Below are 15,483 nucleotides of genomic sequence, written 5' to 3'. Positions count from 1 at the left end.
ATACTGTTACTGTTAATCTTACTATCTGCAATTTTTACATGCATTTACATATACACACGCAGCTACTGTCCCTCCATTTAGAAAGGCAGAGGCATCATGGTGTAATTGTTTTACGCGTAGTTGTTTTTTTCCCCTGTGTAATAATATTCAGCATTGTTATCAATACATTTTTCAAAAAATGCCTCTCTGTGCAAAATTGGTTCAAAAACATAACTACTGTGGGATACTGTTTGCCTGTGATTTGGACAGTCGTAACAAATTGTGGCAGGATCAGCCTGATATTATTTGTATCCCACTGTAAGTTTACTTTATAAAGAGGCACCATCTCCAACATTTCAGGAGTAGTCATTATAAGAAGTGTTTGTGAACTAAAAATCAAGAATGAGGTATACTGTTTGTCCTTGATTTGGACAGCCCAGTGGGTGCTCCTGATGCAGGGGACACTAATTCTGTCAAGCAGACCTTGGCACTTGTGCAGGTGAAGCCAAAGGCAAGATATGCTTCATCATATTTTCTAGTATTTGGCTTGGCAGGAAGTTGGTTTGGAAACATATCTGTTGATGCTTCATCTTCTGCTTTGTGTGGGAGCCCCGTCAAAAAACCTGTCCATTATGCTAGCAGTGTCCAAGTGTCCCCCACTTTGGGAACCTCTGATTTACAGTAACATGTGTAACATGGCTTATTATAAACTTGAAACAATGGTGCAAAACATTTCTTGATGCATGCTCAATCATCAAGGTAAGTAGATCCACAAAAGTTGACTCTGTTCATCTGGACGTTGCGTTTTCAGTGGGAGAAACATTTCGTCACTCGTCCAAGGGACTTCATCAGTCTCTGACTGCAGGTTTCCCCAATCTTATAAACAGTTAATTTCCATAATGACTAAAACTAGCACCACTGAAGGAACAATGGACTGGGAGGTCAGTTTCTTGATCATTAATATGCAAATTATCATGACCAATGATCAACAACCACTGTTCAATGGCCATGAGTACCATTCACAGAGAGTTGGGGAATGGCTGCAATCACAGCATTGTAAGATGGCAAAATATGTACCCTTAGGTCCCCTCCTCGATTCAGAGATGGTCTTTCCCTTTTCACGTAAATGGCCTCCTTGACTCCGCGCTCAAACCAGCGTTCCTCCCTGTCCAGGATGTTACATCCTCATCATTGAAAGAGTGTCCACTGGCCTGTAGGTGTAAATAGACTGCGGAGTCCTGGCCTGACGAGGTGGCTCTTCTGTGTTGTGCCATCCGCTTAACCAGAGGTTGTTTGGTTTCCCCGATGTATAAATCCTGGCAATCCTCCTGGCACTTAACAGCGTACACTATGTTACTCTGTTTGTGTTGGGGGACCCTTGAGGTGGACCAATTTTTGGCGCAGCGTGTTTTGGGGTTTAAAAGCCACAGTGTTTCGAAAAAATGTGTCTCAATTGTTCCGATACTCCTGACACATCACTACAGGTTTTCGCTTAGGCAGCGGTTGTCCTTCTCTCCTGGATCGGCTGGAGCTTTCTTTTGGGGCCTTCCCAGCTTTGACAAATGTCCAGCTGGATAACCACATTTACTCAGGGCCTTCTTGATGTGATGTTCTTCTGCTTCCCTGGCCACTGTGTCAGTGGGGATGGTGTTCGCTCTATGTTGTAACGAACACTTTTAGATGTCCTCCATTACTGATGGAAATTTCACAGTCTAAGAAGGCTAACCTGCCACTTTTCATATCATTTTCATTTTCATTGCCTGTGCCTGTGCCTGTCTACAGTTTGTTATATCTTTTAACCACTGCTGTTTTGGCCAGAAAATGTACAAAAAGTGTTTTCACTGTTTGATAAGTTGAATCTACATTACTGCCAGATGATAAATTAATATTTTGTAATGTAATAAAACCCCAAACAGCCTGTTTTCAGTAGAGACTAAATGAAGAAAACCAAAGAATATTTACATTTTGATAACTAACTTGAACAGAAAACCATGAATTCATACATAGTTATTCTTTGAATGTGCAGTTGGTAAAACCCTAAGGAGAGGGAGGAGTCAGGAGGAGGGGACATAAGAACGAGAAGTGAGAAGTTCCTGGTTTACAAGTAAAAAAGAAAAGAAGCAACATTAACCCATCAGTGGCTCAAGATGAAAGTCTATCACATTTTGATCTGCTTCATCCTCCTGGGTGAGTAAATTCTCATCTCTAATATTCAGTGTTACTTTCTTTTCTTTTCTTTTCTTTTCTTTTCTTTTCTTAGGAATTAATCCTTAAGCTTTGTTTGTTTTTATCCACTAACTGCTTAAGTCTTTTTTCATTTTATTTGTTCAAGGTTGAAAATAGGTCAACAGTGAACCGCAGCATACACCACCTCCCATGAGCATGCAGTACATTAAAAGTACAAGATAACATAATATAAATTAATATAAACCTGTCAGAAATGAGTTTCACATCTGCTATGTGCTAGTTATGGTGTGTTCATTTCATCCCTGTTTTAGAAATTATTTTTCAGATCGCTGTTGTTTTTCCTCCAGTTTAAGAAGATAAACTCAGAATAATCTACACTGCTCAAAAAACTTTTAATTAGAGTATAGCATCAAGTTAATTAAAACTCTGGCTTATTAATCTGGTTAGTTAAGTAGCAGTGGGGTATATTAATCAGTTTAAGCTGCTTTGACTTCTTCTATCTGCTGGTGTTCCATACCATGCAGGGGTCTGTCCTTTCATGATGGTTCTTCTCCTTGTGCCTCTTCGTTCTTGTGTTTCTGCTGCCTGAGGTAGGAAGCAGAAACACAAGGTCTTTTTGAGCAATGTGCCTGTTCATCTTAGCCGCTATGATACCTGAACAGAGCTTCCATGTGGTTCTGAGGCAGGTTCTGGCGGATCCTTGGGGATCAAGACTGTCAGGCCTTCAGTTAGCCATTCCAGACACTCATGAAGTGCAGTCAGATTCTTCAGCCAGTAGGTGTGAATGTCGGGGCCTGGTGATGTCCAATTCTTCATCTGGAGACACTTTCTTGGATGTCTACCAATGTGATGGTTACTGGACCATGCTCAGGTCCAGTAACGGCAGTGCTCATGAGCATTGCAGTTATGTGTTGAGCACTTATCACATACGCTCTTCCAGTATTGCTTTGTCTCCAGCCTTGGTGGTGTTGTTCTCATATTATATGGTGAAATAAAGTACACCTTAGATGTTCTGTAGAGAACAACTGGTTTATTCTCCTGCCTTCTATTTTTCTGGTATACCTCTTTGCTCTGCAGTTTCACAGCTTCCTGTACTTCTTAGGCACCTTCTTCATTGCACCTTTCTGTAGTCTAGTCTCATTCTCCATGGAGGGTACTGCTCCTTGTGGCTGATCACTCACTGATCACTGCTGCTATGGTCAGCTAGTTAGTCTCGGTAATCATCGCAGTGCTGCATTCACATCACATCTAGTAGATCCTCAGAGGGCACTTTACATAATTTTATTAATTGGCTACAGAGGTTGCAGGTTTTAAGCTTCGCCATGATGCCATCTTTCAGGTCAGTTATTCTCTCACTCAACGCTCCATCTTCCATTGCACTCGGGCGTTTTCTACCCAATCTTAGTGGGGTTGATGATGATATCACCTCTCTGACCTGCCATCCTGGCGCCCCCTTGCTTTAGCATTTGTGTTGTACCTCATCAATCTCTAGCCGTGACAGCAGTTCCTTCTTCTGAATTTGGAACACTGAGCTACTAGTTGTTTCGCCGTCAATCTTGATACTGGATATCAAAGATTCCAATAGGCTCCTTATCCTATTCATGTAACCCCTTCCCCTGGGGTGATCAGGTGTCAGGCCTAAGGACGCTTACTGGATACAGTAACCCATGACTCCTATTCCAAAACTCAACACAACAAAAATAAATAAATAATTTTCCAAGTTCACATGCTGAAACAATTTTAAAAGCCTGATTTAACAAAAGTACAAAAAGCTGAAGAAGATGTCATCACAAACAAACTCAAATCCTAATTTCTTCTTCACAACCTTTTAACATAATCTTTATCAGTAGATGGTTTGTGTAGGGAAGGATCACAAAGTTTTGATTTTTGCAAATTCAAATAATTAAGTGAAAATATAGCGAATTTAACAACTAATTTTAAAAGTTTATCACAATAAAATAAATAAATAATCTGTGTTCAATAAAATTACAAATATTATATTTTACTGTAGTATTTCACAGGACAATAGTAACTACTGATTGTTTATCTTTTTAACAGATCTTCAGGATGGAATCACTTGTCTTGCCAATCCAGAAACTCCCAACCATACAGAAGTGGAAGGACGAAACACCACAGGTGGATGTTGGGCTGTAGCACAGAACTCAGGGCCCAATATACAAGCATTCCCTGAGTGCCCAATCCTTTCTTTATTGATATCTTTCTTCTGCTTTTTTGTTTTTTTGGAAACAAATAATTGAGTTGACAACTGTACACAACAAACTGTAGCAGTCATTCAGGTAGCTAGTATTGAACTGTTCATATATCACATTTAATTTACAAGGGGAGAATTAGGAAAATTCACTTCTTCTTGTTCTTTATTATTATTATTATTATTATTATTATTATTATTATTATTATATTTTGGCTGAATTTTAGCCATTTTCTGGTACTTTACTTTTACAGATTTCTACTTGAGATTTTATTAACTCAAAATGATCTATGGTCAGTTCAACAACTTGGAAATTTTAAATTGTTCATCTTACGATTTTTTATTTTTTATTTTTTTTAGTATTTTTGCCAGAAAACCTTGGAATCTATGTTGTTAAATCTGTCCCAGGCTTCACACACTCTTGTACTCCAAATTGCCACCAATGCACCATCATAATGTGAAAGTGCGTGATAGTCAGAAATGTGCTTAAAGCAAAGAGTAAAAGTGAGATGTATAAACTCAAACAGGTGTGGATCCTATACTCCAGTATTTTGCAAAATGTGCAGTCCTTGGAAAGGCAATTGCTGCAATTGCTATTTTGGTGATATTCGGTGCGTAATTTGATAATTCATACAACCAATATCATGCTTGCAAGAGGCAAAGCATGACATAAACCCTGTGGACCAGAGTGTCTATTACTGCGTAATACTGGTCAAACCTGCTATGGAAACTATTTCATCTAAAACCTTGTGTAGCCTGTCATATGAAAGCATGCATACTGTGTTGGAAATGCAACATTTTTCATATAGGTACACTGAAATAAATCTCTTATTTTTGTTATGTTGTTCTTAAATTAAAGTTTTTTATAAAAAATATGGTTCAAACATCATTGCTGCACTACTATTATTCATTTGTATTTCTTTTTCAATGTCAAACAGAAGTGAACTCAACAGATCTGGGCTTTGGTTTATCCACAACTACTTCAAGACCGCAGACCTCTCCATCATACCGTTAATTTTTAAATCTTGTTCTCAAACTGTTTTTGACAAAATTCCTTCAGCATCAGCGCACTATTATAACTGATTTGTATTTCTTCTTCAATTATAAACAGAATCTGGATCTCCTTATTCCACACCTGCTTCAATACCACAGACCTCTCCATCCACCCCGGTAGATGTTACTGGTTCAACAGCAGTGGACAACAGCACAGGAGTTGAGGGGGAGGTCCGCTTAGTAAATAGGGGTTACGGCTCCTGCTCTGGCAGGGTGGAGTTCTTCCACAGTGGCCAGTGGGGGACAGTTTGCAATGATTCCTGGGGCCTGGAGGATGCTCAGGTGGTATGTAGGCAGCTGGGCTGTGGTAGGGTCCTCTCAGCATCAACTAATGCACAATTTGGACAAGGCACAGGGCCCATCTGGATGGATGAGGTTGGATGCACAGGAGGTGAAATCAAACTATTTGAGTGTCGCCACTCAGGGTTAGGATCTCATGACTGCAGCCATAATGAAGATGCCGGTGTCATCTGTGAAGGTAAATTTGAGAAGGTGGCATCACGGAGGTTACATTTTTTTACTCTGTGTCTATGCTGTAAAGTTTATTATACAATAATAGAAATACTATGTTTTGTTTACATTAAAGTTGCTACCCACAGGTTTTGTTATATTAATGTTTTTTTTCTCATTAAACATCAATATTTATTAATCGTTAGAGCACCACCTAGATGTAAGAGAACATATCATGTTATATACTTTAGCATACTCCTCCTCAGAAGCTGACTACATCCATCTCAAATGTGGTCAGAAAAATTACCTTGATTTCCTCTGAATGCAAAAAATAAGGGTTTTCATATAATGATGTCCTCTGGTGGCAGATAATTCACCATGAAACATGAAGCTATTGTTAAGAGAGAAGGAAAACTTGAATATTCATAAAACTTGGTTGAATCTTCCATGATTCTGTTGGTTCTCCTGAAATATTTCATTGAAACAACCCAATCACTGCATTTTAGTTAAAGTCATGAAATTTAGATGCATCATTTATTATTGAAAAACAAAAAAAATACTTCTTTGGCAATAACCAAGGCCCAGCAGACTGTCCACCTAACAATTTAAGTTGATATTATACTGATGTTTCCATTATTGTCTCTTCAACTAACAAATTCCTGCAGAACATTTAATAAGATCAAGATAATCTTTCATTCGTTTCATCGACAGACTTTATATTTGAGTTTTTGTTGGGAGGGTTTCTCTGTGGCAGTATGACAAATGTCGTTAATTCGCAATAGAACATAAAACTGTTAAAACTCAACTGTTAAAATTCAAATGTGTAATCTCAAATTTGTCTCTGAATTGATACATTTTAAATATGAATACACGCTAAGAAGTTAATTTTTCAATCTTGTTCTCAAACTGTTTTTGACAAAATTCCTTCAGCATCAGCGCACTATTATAATTGATTTGTATTTCTTCTTCAATTATAAACAGGATCTGGATCTCCTTATTCCACACCTGCTTCAATACCACAGACCTCTCCATCCACCCCGGTAGATGTCACTGGTTCAACAGCAGTGGATAACAACACAGGAGTAAAGGGGGTGGTTCGCCTGGTAAATAGGGGTTACGGCTCCTGCTCTGGCAGGGTGGAGATCTTCCACAGAGGCCAGTGGGGGACAGTGTGTGATGATTCTTGGGGCCTGGAGGATGCTCAGGTGGTATGTAGGCAGCTGGGCTGTGGTGGGGTCCTCTCAGCATCAACTAATGCACAATTTGGACAAGGCACAGGGCCCATCTGGATGGATGATGTGTCATGCACAGGCTGGGAATCCAACCTGTTTGAGTGTCGCCACTCAGGGTTTGGATCTCACAACTGCGGCCACCATGAAGACGCCGGTGTCATATGTGAAGGTAAATTCCAGAAGGTGGACACACTGAGGTCCCATTTTTTTAATCTGTGTCCGTGGTTCAAGGGTTATTATACAATAATAGAAATCTTGTATGTTTGATTGACATTAAAGTCTGCTAGCCACAGGTTTTGTTATATCAAATATTTTGTCATTAAACATCAATATTTATTAATCGTTAGAGCGCCACCTAGATGTAAGAGCGCCACCTAGATGTAAGGCCATGTTATATATTTGGCCTATTCCTCCTCAGAAGCTGACTACATCCATCTCAAATGTGGTCAGAAAAATGACGTTGATTTCCCCCGAATGCAAAAACTATGCGTGTGGTTATATAATGATCTCCTCTGCTGGCAGACAGTTCACCACGAAATACGAAGTTATTGTTAAGGGAGAAGGAAAACTTGAATATTCATAAAACTTGGTTGAATCTTCCATGATTTTGTTGGCCCTCATGAAATATTTCAGTGAAACAACCCAATCACTGCATTTTAGTTACAGTCATGAAATTTGGAGCCATCAGTTATTAATGAAAAACAAAAAAATGCTTCTTTGGGCAATAACCTAGGCCCAGCAGGCTGTCCACTATTATTAATTGAACTACTACATTTTACATTTTATTTGAGGGCGCCTTACAAAAACTCAAGGTCGCCTTACAAAAGAACAAAATTAATAAAAGGAGCTAAGCTAAAATTGCAAAACAGAACTTGACAACAGATAAAATCAGCACTAAAGCGAATAAGCCAGTTTGAACAGATGTGTTTTGAGCTGTGACTTGAATACGGGAAGACAGTCTACATTTCTTATGGCTGGAGGAAGAGAGTTCCCGAGCCGAGGAGCAGAGCCACTGAAGGCTCTGTTCCCCATAGCGATAAGATGTGCAGACGGAGCAGTAAGATGAATAGCAGATGAGGATCTGAGAGTGCGGGAAACAGTGGTGATATGAAGCAGGTCACACAAATAGGAAGGAGCAGATTTATGGATACACTTGTATGTGAGAAGTACGATTTTAAAGTTTATCCTGGCTTCTACGGGCAACCAGTGAAGCTGCTGAAGAACTGGGGTAATATGAGCTTTTGATGGAGTACGAGTTATGACTCGAGCTGCAGAGTTTTGAAGAAGTTGGAGTTTATGAAGGGACCTTTTTGGGAGACCAAATAAGAGGGAATTGCAGTAATCAATACATGACGCAATAAGACTATGGACAAGGATGGAGGCAGCATGGGGAGTAAGGAAGGGACGGAGTTGGTTAATATTACCTAAGTGGAAGTATGCAGACCGGGTTATGTAATTAATGTGAGACTGGAATGAAAGACTATTATCAATTATGACACCCAAACTCTGAAACCAAGGGGAGGGAAGGGTGGCAGAATTTTCAATGTTAATGGAAAAAGTGTGGGATTTGGTTAAGATAGAGGCTATACCAACAAGTAAAACTTCTGTTTTATCTAAGTTGATATTATACTGATGTTTCCATTATTGCCTCTTCCATTAACACATTCATGGTGAATATTTAATAAGATCAAGATAATCTTTCATTCGTTTCATCTAAAGACTTTTTGAGTTTTTGTTGGGAGGGTTTCTCTGTGGCAGTGCGACAAATGTCGTTAATTCGCAATAGAACATAAAACTGTTAAAACTCAACTGTTAAAATTCAAATGTGTAATCTCAAATTTGTCTCTGAATTGATACATTTTAAATATGAATACACGCTAAGAAGTTAATTTTTCAATCTTGTTCTCAAACTGTTTTTGACAAAATCCCTTCAGCATCAGCGCACTATTATAATTGATTTGTATTTCTTCTTCAATTATAAACAGGATCTGGATCTCCTTATTCCACACCTGCTTCAATACCACAGACCTCTCCATCCACCCCGGTAGATGTCACTGGTTCAACAGCAGTGGATAACAACACAGGAGTAAAGGGGGTGGTCCGCCTGGTAAATAGGGGTTACGGCTCCTGCTCTGGCAGGGTGGAGATCTTCCACAGAGGCCAGTGGGGGACAGTGTGTGATGATTCTTGGGGCCTGGAGGATGCTCAGGTGGTATGTTGGCAGCTGGGCTGTGGTGGGGTCCTCTCAGCATCAACTAATGCACAATTTGGACAAGGCACAGGGCCCATCTGGATGGATGATGTGTCATGCACAGGCCGGGAATCCAACCTGTTTGAGTGTCGCCACTCAGGGTTTGGATCTCACAACTGCAACCACAATGAAGATGTCGGTGTCATATGTGAAGGTAAATTCCAGAAGGTGGACACACTGAGGTCCCATTTTTTTAATCTGTGTCCGTGGTTCAAGGTTTATTATACAATAATAGAAATCTTGTATGTTTGATTGACATTAAAGTCTGCTAGCCACAGGTTTTGTTATATCAAATATTTTGTCATTAAACATCAATATTTATCGATCGTTAGAGCGCCAACTAGATGTAAGGCCATGTTATATACTTTGCCACACACCTCCTCAGAAGCTGACTACATCCATCCATCCATCTTCATCCGCTTTATCCGGGGCCGGGTCGCAGGGGCAGCAGCCTAAGCAAAGAGGCCCAGACCTCCCTCTACCCAGCCACCTCCTCCAGCTCGTCCGGGGGAACACCAAGGCGTTCCCAGGCCAGCCAAGAGATATAATCTCTCCAGCGTGTCCTGGGTCTACCCCGGGGCCTACTCCCGGTGGGACATGCCTGGAACACCTCACCCAGGAGGCGCCCAGGGGGCATCCTTGTCAGATGCCCAAACCACCTCAGCTGGCTCCTTTCGATGTGGAGCAGCAGCGGCTCTACTCTGAGCCCCTCCCGGATGGCCGAACTTCTCACCCTATCTCTAAGGGAGAGGCCAGCCACCCTTCGGAGGAAGCTCATTTCCGCCGCTTGTATCCGCAATCTCGTCCTTTCGGTCACTACCCACAGCTCGTGGCCATAGGTGAGGGTAGGGACGTAGATCGACCGGTAAATTGAGAGCTTCGCTTTTACACTCAGCTCCCTCTTCACCACGATGGACCGGTGCAGCGTCCGCATCACTGCAGCCGCCACACCAATCCGTCTGTCGATCTCCGGCTCCCTTCTCCCATCACTCGCGAACAAGACCCCGAGATACTTGAACTCCTCCACTTGGGACAGGAACTCATCCCCGACCTGGAGTCTGCACTCCACCCTTTTCCGGCTGAGAACCATAGCCTCAGATTTGGAGGTGCTGATCCTCATTCCCGCTGCTTCACACTCGGCTGTGAACTGCTCCAGCGCGAGCTGGAGACCCTCACCCGATGAAGCCAACAGAACCACATCATCTGCAAAGATCAGAGATGAGATTCTGAGGCCACCAAAGCGAAAGCCCTCCGCCACTTGGCTGCGCCTAGAAATCCTGTCCATAAAAATTATGAACAGAACCGGTGACAAAGGGCAGCCCTGGCGGAGCCCATCACCCACCGGGAACGAGTCCGACTTATTGCCGGCAATGCGAACCAAGCTCTTGCAACGGTTGTATAGGGATCGAATAGCCCGTAGCAATGGGCCAGACACCCCATACTCCCGCAACACCTCCCACAGGACACCCCGAGGGACACGGTCGAATGCCTTCTCCAAGTCCACAAAACACATGTAGACTGGTTGGGCAAACTCCCATGCACCCTCAAGTATCCTCGAGAGGATAAAGAGCTGGTCCAGTGTTCCGCGACCAGGACGAAAACCGCATTGTTCCTCCTGCATCCGAGGTTCGACTAGCGGACGAACTCTCCTTTCCAGCACCCTGGCATAGACTTTCCCGGGGAGGCTGAGGAGTGTGATCCCCCTGTAGTTGGAACACACCCTCCGGTCCCCCTCCTTAAAGATGGGGACCACCACCCCGGTCTGCCAATCCACGGGTACTGCCCCTGATCTCCACGCAACATTGCAGAGGCGTGTCAACCAGGACAGCCCTACAACGTCCAGAGCCTTCAGGAACTCGGGGCGGACCTCATCAACACCAGGGGCTCTGCCACCAAGGAGCTGTTTAACTGCCTCAGTGACCTCGCCCCTGGAAATTGGCGGGTCATTCCCCTCATCCCCAGACTCTGCTTCCTCCTCGGAGGACGCGTCAGTGGGATTAAGGAGGTCCTCGAAGTATTCCTTCCACCGCCTGACAATTTTCTCAGTCGACGTCAGCAGTGCTCCGCCAGCACTATACACAGTGCAGGTAGAGCACCGCTTTCCCCTCCTGAGATGCCTGACGGTTTGCCAGAACCTCTCTGAGGCAGTCCGAAAGTCTTTTTCCATGGCCTCTCTGAACTCCTCCCACACCCGAGTTTTTGCTTCAGCCACTGCCCGAGCCGCATTCCGCTTGGCCTATCGATGGAGGCGCTAAACATGGTCCATTCGGACTCAATGTCCCCCGCCTCCCTCGGAATGCTGTTGAAGCTCTGCCGGAGGTGTGCGTTGAAGATCTCGCGGACTGGGGCCTCTGCTAGTCGTTCCCAGCACACCCTCACTACGTGTTTAGGTGCACCAGGTCTGTCCAGCGTCCTCCCCCGCCACCTGATCCAACTCACCACCAGGTGGTGATCAGTTGACAGCTCAGCCCCTCTCTTTACCCGAGTGTCCAGAACATATGGTTGCAGGTCTGGTGATACGATTACAAAATCGATCATCGACCTACGGCCTAGAGCGTCCTGGTGCCACGTGCACTTATGGACACTCTTATGTTCGAACAAGGTGTTCGTTATGACCAAACTGTGATTAGCACAGAAGTCCAATAACAAAGCACCGCTCGGGTTCAGATCAGGGAGGCCGTTCCTCCCAATCACGCCCCTCCAGGTCTCGCTGTCGTTACCCACGTGAGCATTGAAGTCTTCCAGCAGGACAACAGAGTCTCCAGGTGTAGCACCTTCCAGCACCCCCCCCCCCCCCCCCCCAGGGACTCTAAGAAGGCTGGGTACTCCGAACTGCCACTCGGCGCATAAGCGCAGATGACAGTCAAGGCCCGTTCCCCGACCCTAAGGCGCAGGGAACAAACCCTCTCGTCCACCGGGAAAAACCCCAACGTACTGGCAGGAAGCCGAGGGGATATTAGAATACCCACCCCAGCCCGCCGCCTCTCACCAGGGGCAAATCCAGACTGAGACAGAGTCCAGCTCCTCTCCAGGAGACTGGTTCCATAGCCCAGGCCATGCGTAGAGGTGAGCCCGACTATATCTAGCCGGTACCTTTCAACCTCATGCACTAACTCAGGCTCCTTCCCCACCAGAGAGGTGACATTCCATGTCCCTATTGCCAGTCTTGGCAGCCGGGGGTGCATTGTGGCCGCCACCCGGCACACAATGCACCCGACCCCTATGGCGCCTCCTGCGGGTGGTGGGCCTGCGGGAGGATGGGGCCATGTCTCCTCTTCGGGCTGTGCCCGGCCGGGCCCCATGGACTAAGGCCCGGCCACCAGACGCTCGCCCCCGGGCACCCTCCCCGGGCCTGGCTCCAGGGCGGGGCCCCGGTAACCCTATCCCGGGCAGGGTAAACTGTTCCCTCTGTGTTTTTTCCATAAGGGTCTTCTGAATCGCTCGTTGTCTGGTCCCTCACCCAGGACCAATTTGCCATGGGAGACCCTACCAGGGGGCAAAAGCCCCCAGACAATATAGCCCCTGGGATCCCTGAGACACACAAACCCCACCACCACGATAAGGTTGCAATTCACGGAGGAGGAGTTGTTTAACTACATCCATCTCAAATGTGGTCAGAAAAATGACGTTGATTTCCCCCGAATGCAAAAACTATGCGTGTGGTTATATAATGATGTCCTCTGGTGGCAGACAGTTCACCACGAAATACGAAGTTATTGTTAAGGGAGAAGGAAAACTTCAATATTCATAAAAATTGGTTGAATCTTCCATGATTTTGTTGGCCCTCATGAAATATTTCAGTGAAATAAACCCAATCACTGCATTTTAGTTACAGTCATGAAATTTGGAGCCATCAGTTATTAATGAAAAACAAAAAAATGCTTCTTTGGGCAATAACCTAGGCCCAGCAGGCTGTCCACTATTATTAATTGAACTACTACATTTTACATTTTATTTGAGGGCGCCTTACAAAAACTCAAGGTCGCCTTACAAAAGAACAAAATTAACAAAAGGAGCAATAGTGATAAAATACATAAAATAAGCTAAAATTGCAAAACATAACTTGATAACAGATAAAATCAACACTAAAGCGAATAAGCCAGTTTGAACAGATGTGTTTTGAGCTGTGACTTGAATACGGGAAGACAGTCTACATTTCTTATGGCTGGAGGAAGAGAGTTCCCGAGCCGAGGAGCAGAGCGACTGAAGGCTCTGTTCCCCATAGCGATAAGATGTGCAGACGGAGCAGTAAGATGAATAGCAGATGAGGATCTGAGAGTGCGGGAAACAGTGGTGATATGAAGCAGGTCACACAAATAGGAAGGAGCAGATTTATGGATACACTTGTATGTGAGAAGTAAGATTTTAAAGTTTATCCTGGCTTCTACGGGCAACCAGTGAAGCTGCTGAAGAACTGGGGTAATATGAGCTCTTGATGGAGTACGAGTTATGACACGAGCTGCAGAGTTTTGAAGAAGTTGGAGTTTATGAAGGGACCTTTTAGGGAGACCAAATAAGAGGGAATTGCAGTAATCAATGCGTGACATAATAAGACTATGGACAAGGATGGAGGCAGCATGGGGAGTAAGGAAGGGACGGAGTCGGTTAATATTACCTAAGTGGAAGTATGCAGACCGGGATATGTAATTAATGTAATTAATTTTTAATTTAAGTTGATATTATACTGATGTTTCCATTATTGCCTCTTCCATTAACACATTCATGGTGAATATTTAATAAGATCAAGATAATCTTTCATTTGTTTCATCTAAAGACTTTTTGAGTTTTTGTTGGGAGGGTTTCTCTGTGGCAGTACGACAAATGTCGTTAATTCGCAATAGAACATAAAACTGTTAAAACTCAACTGTTAAAATTCAAATGTGTAATCTCAAATTTGTCTCTGAATTGATACATTTTAAATATGAATACACGCTAAGAAGTTAATTTTTCAATCTTGTTCTCAAACTGTTTTTGACAAAATCCCTTCAGCATCAGCGCACTATTATAATTGATTTGTATTTCTTCTTCAATTATAAACAGGATCTGGATCTCCTTATTCCACACCTGCTTCAATACCACAGACCTCTCCATCCACCCCGGTAGATGTCACTGGTTCAACAGCAGTGGATAACAACACAGGAGTTGAGCGGGCGGTCCGCCTGATAAATAGCAATTACAGCTCCTGCTCTGGCAGGGTGGAGATCTTCCACAGAGGCCAGTGGGGGACAGTGTGTGATGATTCTTGGGGCCTGGAGGATGCTCAGGTGGTATGTAGGCAGCTGGGCTGTGGTAGGGTCCTCTCAGCATCAACTAATGCACAATTTGGACAAGGCACAGGGCCCATCTGGATGGATGATGTGCATTGTACAAGCTGTGAATCCAACCTGTTTGAGTGTCGCCACTCAGGGTTTGGATCTCACAACTGCGGCCACAATGAAGACGCCGGTGTCATATGTGAAGGTAAATTCCAGAAGGTGGACACACTGAGGTCCCATTTTTTTAATTTGTGTCCATGGTTCAAGGTTTATTGTACAATAATAGAAATCTTGTATGTTTGATTGACATTCAAGTCTGCTAGCCACAGGTTTTGTTATATCAAATATTTTGTCATTAAACATCAATATTTATTAATCGTTAGAGCGCCACCTAGAAGGGAGAAGGAAAACTTGAATATTCATAAAACTTGGTTGAATCTTCCATGATTTTGTTGGCCCTCATGAAATATTTCAGGAAATAACCCAATCACTGCATTTTAGTTACAGTCATGAAATTTGGAGCCATCAGTTATTAATGAAAAACAAAAAAATGCTTCTTTGGGCAATAACCTAGGCCCAGCAGTCTGTCCACTATTATTAATTGAACTACTACATTTTACATTTTAGTTGAGGGCGCCTTACAAAAACTCAAGGTCGCCTTACAAAAGAACAAAATTAACAAAAGGAGCAATAGTGATAAAATACATAAAATAAGCTAAAATTGCAAAACAGAACTTGACAACAGATAAAATCAGCATTAAAGCGAATAAGCCAGTTTGAACAGATGTGTTTTGAGCTGTGACTTGAATACGGGAAGACAGTCTACATTTCTTATGGCTGGAGGAAGAGAGTTCCCGAGCCGAGGAG

The 15,483-nt window shown here is 43.4% G+C and overlaps 1 protein-coding gene across 1 annotated transcript in view; it reads left to right on the top strand.

Moving 5' to 3' along the window:
- Positions 1-1,967: 1,967 nt before the first annotated feature.
- LOC146494164 (scavenger receptor cysteine-rich domain-containing protein DMBT1-like) overlaps positions 1,968-15,483 on the top strand; it is a 34,461-nt gene continuing 20,945 nt past the window's right edge. Inside the window, exons 1-7 of the mRNA XM_085145998.1 lie at positions 1,968-2,166; positions 4,225-4,302; positions 5,314-5,385; positions 5,487-5,906; positions 6,860-7,279; positions 9,096-9,515; positions 14,402-14,821. Coding sequence (XP_085002124.1) covers positions 2,127-2,166; positions 4,225-4,302; positions 5,314-5,385; positions 5,487-5,906; positions 6,860-7,279; positions 9,096-9,515; positions 14,402-14,821 — 1,870 coding nt within the window. The 5' untranslated portion in view covers positions 1,968-2,126. The remainder of the gene's footprint in view (positions 2,167-4,224; positions 4,303-5,313; positions 5,386-5,486; positions 5,907-6,859; positions 7,280-9,095; positions 9,516-14,401; positions 14,822-15,483) is intronic.

Source organism: Neolamprologus multifasciatus, chromosome 20, assembly GCF_963576455.1.
Source record: "Neolamprologus multifasciatus chromosome 20, fNeoMul1.2, whole genome shotgun sequence".
NCBI classification, from domain to species: Eukaryota; Metazoa; Chordata; class Actinopteri; order Cichliformes; family Cichlidae; genus Neolamprologus; species Neolamprologus multifasciatus.
Note: the sequence above shows the minus strand (reverse complement) of the source record. Positions and strands in the feature narration are given on the sequence as shown.